This window comes from Pteronotus mesoamericanus, unplaced genomic scaffold (assembly GCF_021234165.1).
Source record: "Pteronotus mesoamericanus isolate MK-2021 breed Mesoamerican mustached bat unplaced genomic scaffold, CSHL_Meso_final scaffold_31, whole genome shotgun sequence".
NCBI classification, from domain to species: Eukaryota; Metazoa; Chordata; class Mammalia; order Chiroptera; family Mormoopidae; genus Pteronotus; species Pteronotus mesoamericanus.
Genome location: NW_026555312.1, coordinates 18,942,276 through 18,952,746, shown reverse-complemented (window position 1 = coordinate 18,952,746; position 10,471 = coordinate 18,942,276). Strand labels below are relative to the sequence as shown.

Sequence of the window (10,471 nt, the reverse complement as noted above, 5' to 3'; positions counted from 1 at the left end):
AGTTCAATATATAATTTTAAAGGATTGAAAATTTCTGTTTAATTATATTAAGTAAATGTTTTGTTCTGTTAGTTAAAAATATGGAGAACAGATATGTTGTGGTATTCATTTACCTGTTTTCATTTTCCTATGAGTAAGAGAAAACTTATTTGGGAAAACTCACTGTCTATTTTTTTAACAGATAATACAGATTTTTTAAAAATAGTTTTGTTTTAGGAAAGTCACATTAAAAGTAAACATTGTGTTTCTTAAAAGTTGTAACACTTAATACCAGGTTAAAATATTTACCTGATTCAATTTTTGTGGCTAAGATTTTATAGGTCTGTGCAATTTAATTGGCCCTTGAATGGTTTAAGGCTACACATGTTTTATTAAGCTTTTCTAGAATTAAAGACCAATTGGAAATAAGCATCCTGAAACCTCTAATTATACTGAGTTTCAAAGTGTAAATAAACTACCCAAATTTTCCCCTTTGATCTGAGAGGTTCCAAGCTGCACCACACTTAGATCTCCTTGGCTTTGTCATTCTGTTGAAGAATGGCTGCCCTCCTTGCTCTGCAGACATGAAGCCCATGAGAGCCTCCTGCACTGCAGGTATGATGAGGAGCAGTGAGACTTTAGGGCCTCATTCACAATTAAGAATAAGCTGAATACAGTGAGTGACCAGTGATATCTATCTTCTCTCTGAATCTCAATTTTACTGGGAATGTTCTTTAAGAATAGATTTTAGCACGTTTGATACCTAAAATTGAACTAGAGTCCAGCTACTCCATGGGCTTTTTCCTTAGTCTAACTTGTGTTTGTTATAGAGCAGCAATAACAGTCATACTTGAAGCCAGCCCTTATTTTAAAATGAGTTTTGGGGAGAGAATAAATATTATAATGATACAGTTATAATGTGATGAAAGTGGGGATTAAGCACCCTAGAGAAAGACAGTTTTAGAAAACATTTAGGAAAATAAATCCAAGGGTAAGTGGTATTAGGTAGAGATGGTTGTACAATAGAAATTGATCAACAAGTAGAGAGGGGAATGTTACAGGGCCCAACACTTTCACCAGGAAGACTAGTCTGAAATCAGTCACCTTTCAAAAGGTGGGCTAGAATCCTGAGTGGGTAGTTTACATGGAAGAGAAGATAAAAAAGTCGGTACGATGTCAGTGTACAGTATCAGTACAAAAGTCAGTGTTTTTATTTTTTAAATGGAAAAATAATTTAAAAACTAGAGTTCAGGGGGGAAAAAGCATAAAAGGACAGAAAGGCACTCCCAAACTGACTGGAATGTGTTGGGACAATGGCGGCCATGCCTTTCCGACACTTAAGCATTTGATGTCAACATTATGATCTAAAATGTTTAAAAAGAGGGTATAGGGGACAAATAATACTTTTATAGGGTATAAATCAGCATCAAATCTTCAGAAAATATGGTTTCCATTCTTGGTAAAATGTAATAGTAACTGTCCCACATGTAGAGGAGAAAGGAAATATCCATTGACTTCCTGTGCTTTTATGCTTGTCTCGGCACAGACTGTATTACCTGAGCCAGAAAAAGACATGCTGAGCTTGCCACATCGGCACTTTTCATTGTGGCTCATTATCAGCTGATGGCTGGGTATTGAAATCTTTCTATAGCCCTCTGATTTTTAGTTCCTATTTTCAAAAACTTAACCTACCAGTCTTCAAAGACTGGTAGCAGATTGGTTCACAATAAATAGTTGACAAATTCAATGTCACTTTGTCCCCAATTGCTCTGTTAATTCTGAATTAGGAATGTTCCAGTGGCATGTCATTCCAATGAAAAGGGCAGACTGGACTCAAGTGCTTGTTCAGAAAGAAATGGGCAGCCAGGCTTAGTTAGATCCTGCTTTTTAAATAGAGCACTATGTCTATCTAACCTAGGACAACTTAACATGAGAGGTAGAAATGAATAATTAAAACTGCGGAACAACTATTCAAAGCCCCTGAGCTATGAGGGTTTGGCAGATTTTTTTTTTCTTTTTAGAAAAACTAACATTCAAAATTTTAAAAATATACGAGTTTCATTATCATATCACTATGTTGAAAATTAGGAGTGGTTGTGGGAATTTGACAGACACACAGCTTAAGAGAGAGGAAGTTTTGCTAGATTTTCCATTTATGATCCCGTTTTAGTATCTTCTGGGGTTGATTCCTAAAGGAGCAGAGGGACTAATTACTTTATGCACTGACAATTATTGCTTAATATAGATTACAACATACCCTGTATTTAGGAGATAAGTAACATTTTTTTTTAAACATTTCCATGTGAACAAAACTCTTTAACTTTTAATTTGAAGATTTGCCTTGAAAAACAATGCTCCATGTTTCCTGGCTTTGTGTGTGGATAAGGCATTATGAAGACAGTTTCTGGTGAGGTGTTAAGTCTGGGAGGAGGAGGGAGAGAGAATGTTGCACCAGTTCTGAGGTCTACAGAGCTCAGCCTCACCTCAATGCTGACAGAAGTACTCATTTAACAGATTAACCTAATACAAAGATACTAATACATTCTCGGTACAAATGATTTATAAACTCCAACGAAATTAGTTTATGCTAAAACATATATAACTTTCAATTCAATCATTGCCTTAAAAGCAAGTGAATCTGTTAGGTTATTATATATGCTTTGTCTGTTACTTGATGTTTATTGTGCTTTCTTGTTTATTATTCCATTAGTTGCAGTGAAGTAGGTTTTGGAAAACCCATTCTTAACTTCTTTTCCTGTTGGTGACTCTTCCATCTCTTTTTTCATTGGCTTTTTTCGATATGTCTGTTGGATATGTACATTTGGAAGAGAAAAAGAAAAAAAGGATTCTTTAATAAGACCTTGTCTCTAAAGTGGCAGATAGTCTAGAACAGTGCATGATTTTCTTTGGTACTGGGCTTTCTAATAAGAATTCTTATTTTTAATATCACAATTTTTAAGCTTCTGGTTAAAATGCAAATAGGGTGAAAAGAGGGCATATGTATGATATCTAATGAAAGAAACAACATTCACTTTATCAGCATAGTATTTATGCATTATGGATTAGTATTTAATTTATTTTGCATTGGTTGCTTACTTGGAAAAGATTTTTTAAAGTTTTTTTTCAATAGACATATAATTGACATATATTAGTTTAAGATGTACAACATAATGATTCAATATTTGTCTTTACTGTGGCAATGTCACCACAAATAGTCTAGTTAACATTCATCACCACACAGACTTTTTTCTTGTGATGAGAACTTTTAAGATCTACTGTCTTAGCAATTTGCAAATATACAATACAGTATTAACTATAGTCCCCATGCCGTACATCACAGCCCCATAACCTATTTAAGGACATATTCTTTAAAAATACAGTCAAGGGAAAAAGTGCTGTCTGTTGCTTTAAAAATACAACTACCTGGGACTTTGGCTTGATTTGAGTTTTGGCATATATATCTTTGCTGTTCTGACAAGATACCTGATCTCATCTCATTTTTATGGGTTAAGACTAAAAGAATATACTCAGCTTTAAAAGACTAAGATTCAATTTAACCTACAAGCAGATTTAAAGCTTTGAGTGCCACTGCAAACCCTGTCTGGGCCATCCATCTACTTCTCTTCAAGTTTCAACACCCTAATGACTCCCTTCGCTTTCCTTTAATAGTCAGCTTTTTACATTTTTTTTTTATTTTTGTGGCTTTGTTTGATTCTATCAGTGGTATTTCTTTAGAAATTCTGAAACTTTTATCTCTTATAACAGACAAAGCCTAGCCAGTCCAATTTCAGAAACAAAAGAACTGAAAAGCTGTCAAAAGTTCCATTCCCACAGCTGTTGTAGTTGTGAAAACTACTATGGGTTGACTATTAGCAAATGCAAACTAAAAAATCAGAAGGCACTTGTTTGTGTGAAGAAGAAAATATAGTTGAATACAATTTCAAAAGTACTGTTTTTAATATAAATGTACATTCTCATTTTTTTCATGAAGTTTGCTATTTCTCTGGCCCACAAAAGAGAGCAATTTAAATCTACAAACACCTGAGGCCTGTGCTGTTACCACTTTCATCAGTTCTTGTATAACAGAGTTGCTTTGCAATTGCATTCTGAAGCTCCCCTCCTTTTAAATTGTTAAAAAGAAAATGACAATCAAGAAAAAGTCAATGTGAACTTTGCACATTGCTTTGTTTTAAAATAAAATTTTTCCCCAAATAAACAGTCTACAACATCTCAGTAGCTGATACGGAAATAGTTTTTTAATATTCGATCCATTAAGCCTATGTTTTTCTCCATGTGTTACCAGTCTATCCAGAGTACCAGGGAAGTCTCTGCCCCATTGGCCAGGACGGTGGCAGGTTCTTACACTGAGCATGAAAGGATAGTAAGGTAACTGAATAGAGGAAAAAGTCCTCTTCCCCCTCTTCCGCTACCAGACTTGGGGTGGGACCAGGGGAAGGCAGACACATGCTTCACAGAAGTCAAAATGGCACAGGCGGAAGTTCTGAACCAAAGAACCCTTTCAGTCTAGCCTGGAAAAAGAAGGGATTGGTTGGGAGAGGGACCCACCCAAAGCATGTGAAAATTTGGGAAGTTCATTGGGTTTGTTTTTGAGAAAGCACTTGGTCCATCCCACACCCACGCTAATATAATCCCAGGGGAACGAGGAAACACATTCTCTCTCTCCATCTGGACTCACACAGTGTACTCACCTCTTCTCTCGATGGGCCACCTTGCTACTAAGGCCCTTGGCCTCCTGGAGGGAGCCTCTCTCACTCTCTCTTGCGGCCCTGGTGATGCACTTGTTGGTGCATTTGCTCCCTCTCCTCTGGGAGCACATGACCTTGCTGCCCTAGCAACCGCATGTCCCTTGGCTGTATGGGCTCCACACGCAGGCTCCAAGAGGAAGCCTGAAATGAACTGCAGCTGGGAAAAAACTATGCTACCTGGATGTGGACTATGACCACTTAGTAGCCACCTGTTAGCTTCAAAGGACTGTACTTTAAAATGGAACAGGAACTCTGGACAAAGCCTTTTTTCTTGGTTTTGAGGAATAGTTGGGCTTTTAGAGAGGAGTCTGCCATTCTCCCAGATCATACAGCACCCGAATAAAACCCCTGTCCTTTTACAATAGCATCTCCCTCACAAGTTTGGCTTTTGTGGCAACATGCAGCTGAACCTCCACTTTTTCTGTTACTTTCAGACTTTAGAAGCATAGTGCAAATATATGACACAAATGCATAATACCTTTGATAAAACTTTATATGTATTCATCAAAAAATGTCTAACAGAATGCCCACTAGACTAGCAGTGGTTATCCTTTGAGAAGGACCTCCTTTGTTAGGAGAGGAGTTTGGAATGCAAGATTTATTTTTCGTTTGCACGTCTGTTATTTAAATTTATCAACAAGCATGTGCTACTATGACATTTGATTGGTAAAATTAAACAAATATATAATACAAAAGTGCATGTCCTTTTATGTTTTACCACTGAATATTTAAATTTAACTTACCTGGAAATAAAAATTTAAGAACAGGATGACTAATGTAAGCATGTACGAAGACTGGAAGATGAGACACCCAAAGGGGAAGCCACACGGCTTCACAACAGCACTCATGGTGTGGGTGATGGTCAGCACGAACTGCACCTGGGAGGGTGGGAGAAGGGGCACCATGGTGAGGGAACCAGGCTGAGCCATATGAAAACCACTGTGAAGTTTTATACTTTCAGAAATCAACTACTCTTATTCCCTGAATTTTGCAAGAATAAAAAAAAACAAAAAAAAAAAAAACAAGGAGAGCAGCTCACTATCTTATCCAGAAATTTTATTTGAAGTTACATTACTCAGTAATTATAATTGCTCATTTAATTGCTCATTAATTTTCTCATGGAAAAGTAACAATTGAAATGATTCGAATAAAAGTGATTTAACATCAACATTGATTTTAAAGCATTCACCTACATTTCAAAGCAAGGAATGAGTTAATTGCATGCACAAAGGATGTGTAAACACACAAGGTTTCATCCCTAAAAGGTCATCCTTAAAGAAAATATGCAGTTTCATCACGTATGGAAAAGCCTCTGACTTATAAGAAGTCTGGGATTCCTATTACCTTTCCCCACCCATGAGAATATTTAGAAGCTTCACATGGAGAAGAGCTGAAAGGAGGGAGGACATACCAGTTGAGCCTGTGTGAGGTATTTCTTCCACCAAAGATACTTGTGCATCGATGGAAACACAGACAGTCCATAGTAGGAATACATAAGAATGTGGATGAAACTGTTCAGAGTGGGTCCAAAGAAACCTACAAAAGTACCACATAATTACTGCTCTTCTAGAAAGTAAGGCTGTCCATTTCTTTTTTTAAGTGAGATCCTTTCTGTTCATCATAAAGATGAATAACAAATATGGCACTAACAATTCACACTGATAAACTCACCCTGATTTTTGTGCCATTACTCCAGGATTCAGCAAAAGTCACTGAGCTAGGACTAAACTGAATAGTGCTTCAGAGTGCCAACCAAACGGGTAATTCCTGATTTGCAAAGGTTTTACTGCCCCTTGGCCTCATTACCGTGAGTTAATTGGGGAAATACAATGTTACCTTAAACCAATGGCAGAATTTCTTTAAGAGAGAAGTGTCTTTGATTTAGCTAAGCCTTTGATGAGCTCATTTGATTGTAGGAAGAGAGCCTTTAGTATGTAGCTGAAGAGGGTGCTCAACAGTAAAGGTAAACATGCTGCTTTTCATAATTAAGTACATAAAACCTATCTGAAATGGAGTAGGAACCAGGCAATTCTGGTGGAAGGCAAGATCATATGGAGGAGTGAAAAGGCCAGCAGGATAAGAAAAGGCTGGGACTGAAGAGACATTGGCCCGTGAGACCTTACCAGTAGCTGGGCCATCCCATGGACTCACAAGACAAAGGTTATCTAAAATCCAGTTTTACTATATTTGCTGTGATAAGCTGTGCTGAAACCTTCCCCAACCCTGCCTTCATCTTCATGAAATCTTTCTAAAGTGCCACCAGCTTGGGTGAACAGCATTTCATGACACCAAGGAGAAAGAACTATGCTCTATGTTCTAAGGTTTAAAAAGATATAACTGCAATAGTAAGACATCAGAGGAAGATTATTTGTTGGAAACGAAACACATTGTGAGGATTAAATCAACTGATATGTGTAAAGTGCTTATTAGTGTGCACTTTGTGCTGGGTACTGTTCCATGAGTTAACTTGGGATTCAGGGGGCTGGTCTACGAGCCATCAATCCTGTGGTAAGAGAGACTGGGGACCTGGATATGTTACTTTGACTTTGTAAATTTTTATTTTCCTCACCTGGAAAATTGGTATAATAATAATTACCTCTTAAGGTTGTGGTTGGATTGAGATAATAAATGCTATATAAACTAAAACGCACTGAACATGTGTTGGTTAATTAATCTATTTAAATTCTCCAGCCTGGTTTCCCAATCCTGGGTTAGAGATCTGGATAAATGCAATCTAATGAATAAGGAACAAAAGGAGTAACACTATGCATGTAGTAAGTCCTTAAGAAATGCTGGCTGGAATAACCTGTTAAGGAACCAGAATTTATATAAAAACACAAATATAGTTTCAGAGCACCAGGAAGCACAATATTAGTGATATTTTTTTTTTACCCACCTGAGTTTTCATTTCCATCAATTAGTTAAAAATAAGTAGTTTCAGCTTATAATTTTAATAATATTCCAGATTGAATAGAAACTGTCACAGTGTATTTTATTCATAGGAAATCTATGTCTTCACACAGTGATTATTTGAGACTGACTTTTATATGCTTGATGATTTGTAATGAAACTGTTGACAATAAAAATACTTAACCTCGATATTTTCTTTTGGTGTTGATTATAGTATAAGCCTCTTATAGTCTTAATAACTAAACTCGAGAAACTAGACTCTGTCAGGCTAGGAGAGGTGTGAAAAGCACCTCTTTCTGCCCACTGCAATCCCAGCAATTTCTTTCTTTATACTGTAGTGTAAGTTTGCATCTTCACAGTCACTGATATATTCCAAATATCCTTGGTGTTTTAAAAAAATCTCATCTCTGCAAGATCCTAAATCCTAGAGCAAAACCATTTTGACTTGAGTTTTACCTGATCTGATTTTTCATAGGATATTTTTTAATTCTTGTGTATAAGGCAATATTGGATAGAAGTACTGTTCTCTCTTGCTCAGGGTTTCTCCAACTGCGGGTCATAAAGGACACATTACTAAATCAACACAGTGAGAATTGTCATCAGTTTTTTGAAAAAGTGAAATAGAATTTGAAAAAAATATATACAGAGCCAGGCTAAATTTTTGTTTAATTCAAAATATATACACATGAATGAATGGGTTGTGATGTGAAACATACTGTAGTTCTTAATTTAAAAAAAAAGCCAGTACTCTGATAGGTCAGCAATGTGGCTTTAATTGTTCAGAATGGAAAAACAAGCCCTAAAATCTGAAATGACTGAAGCTATACCACAGCCGAACGGTGATTATGGAAGGTGCTATACTTGTTTGGTTAGCCCAAGTACTGGAGTAAAACTCTTCCAACTAGGACAGGTGCTCCTGGCCACTGGGCATTTGGTAAATGGTAAGGAAAATATTTTTAAAATTTAAGGAAATACCCAGATTTTGCCAGTATCAAAGACCAGAAAACTATGACCCCTGGCAAACATGTGCTTCCCTGCATGACAAAGCAGGCTGTGCTATGCCTTGGCCTTTCTTCCCTCTCTCCTGATCTGCATGCAATACTCAACACAAAAGACACAACAGATGTCTTTCAAGGTCCATCATACAGAATAAAAAATGAACAAAATAACTTACTTTGCCCACAAGGTATCCAGTTCAAAACACACCACCAGATGTTAAACATTGAGGCATGATGATATACATGAAGAAAAGTAATCTGACTGGTTTTTTTCCGCAAGACAAAGAAAATTGTGTCCAGGAACTCTATTAATTTGGAGAAGTAGTACCACCATAACACCTTGGCTACCTGTAAAAATTTTGAAAGGGAAAAAATAAAAGTTTAGCAATAAAAATTCCCCTGGTGCTGCCCTCCCTCTCAGCGTTCTGTGTGTTCTGTGCTTTACTGGTGTGCATTTCTCCCAAACTATTGAAAAAGCATCTACCTGGCATCTTTGCCTCCAGTTTTTCCTTATTCCCAGCAATCCAACCTAGTCTGGTATTATCTTTCCAAACTACATGTCTGATCAAGTTACTCCCCTACACCTACAGAACCAATTCGTATTCCTCTTAAAAACCACCTTTTCTCTGGAACGCTACCTCTTTTCTTTTCTCAGGCTGAGTCAACCACTTCTTCATTTATATTCCCAAATTACTTTATGCCTCTATTTTAATAACCACAATAAAGCGTAGTTAGTGTTATGAATCTATCTTTTCTAACAGAGCAAAAATCACTCAAAGGCAGGTACTGGCTGTCTCACCTTTGTTTAGGGCCTGGCACTCAACGGGTCACTGCTGTCTGTCACCCTAGATTTAATTTTTTTATCTATTCTTCTAATGTACATGTTTTATCTCTTAAAATTATACTACCGAAGAGCAGTCTATGACTACTTTTTTCATGTCTCTTCCTTGGAAGATTAAAAATCCAGATGCTCTTCTTCCTCAATGACAGTAATATGTCATGATTACCACTTCCTTTCCCGCCTGAGTCCCCTAGCACTAACACACATAAACATAAGAGGACACTATAAAACAGAAACTTTGAGATTAGGATACATGCTCTACAGTCTGCTTCTCAAGATAAGGTGTGGTGGCTTCCATCTTAACGCTTGAGGTAACAATAAACCTTCAAAAACATTAAGCCAAAAAATATCAAACCACAAATGCATACAATACATATGACCTCTAGAGAACTGTATGGCATCCCAAAGTGCGCTGGTCTATGATAATACTCAGTTGGCCAAAAAGTCTGTATAATTATTTCTGTAAAATAAAAAACACATTTTTCATTTTCACCAATAACTTTATTGATTTGGATATTTTGAGTATGCCAGCTATCTCCTGCACGGTATAACATTGATTGCTCTGAATTAATGTCTCAGTTTGATTGCTATCAACTTCAAATGGTCTACCCAATTATGCAGCATCATCTAGCAAGCAGTCTCCAGCATGACACTTCGCAAACCACTTTTGACATGTTTAATCAGTCACAGCACCTTCTTTATACACTGTACAAATCTTTTTCTTCCTGCGTTTCAGTTGCATTTTTACCTTTCTTGAAATGTTAAGCATAATGTGCTGAATATGTTGCATATTTTCTTATCTTCAATATTAATATTGCTACAAAAATATTCACCAATTTTGATAAGTCTTTAAAAAATGCACACTGATAAGACGGCTGCCACAATATAATCTAACGAAGTTGTTTTGAATGAAGTTAAAGACAACTAAACGTCACTAGAGCCTTCTTATGGAAAAAACCAAATGAACTTTTTGGCCA

The 10,471-nt window shown here is 36.6% G+C and overlaps 1 protein-coding gene across 1 annotated transcript in view; it reads right to left on the bottom strand.

Moving 5' to 3' along the window:
• Positions 1-2,160: 2,160 nt before the first annotated feature.
• ELOVL2 (ELOVL fatty acid elongase 2) overlaps positions 2,161-10,471 on the bottom strand; it is a 76,528-nt gene continuing 68,217 nt past the window's right edge. Inside the window, exons 5-8 of the mRNA XM_054591901.1 lie at positions 8,830-9,001; positions 6,157-6,281; positions 5,489-5,623; positions 2,161-2,783 (exon numbers count right to left, since the gene is read on the bottom strand). Coding sequence (XP_054447876.1) covers positions 2,658-2,783; positions 5,489-5,623; positions 6,157-6,281; positions 8,830-9,001 — 558 coding nt within the window. The 3' untranslated portion in view covers positions 2,161-2,657. The remainder of the gene's footprint in view (positions 2,784-5,488; positions 5,624-6,156; positions 6,282-8,829; positions 9,002-10,471) is intronic.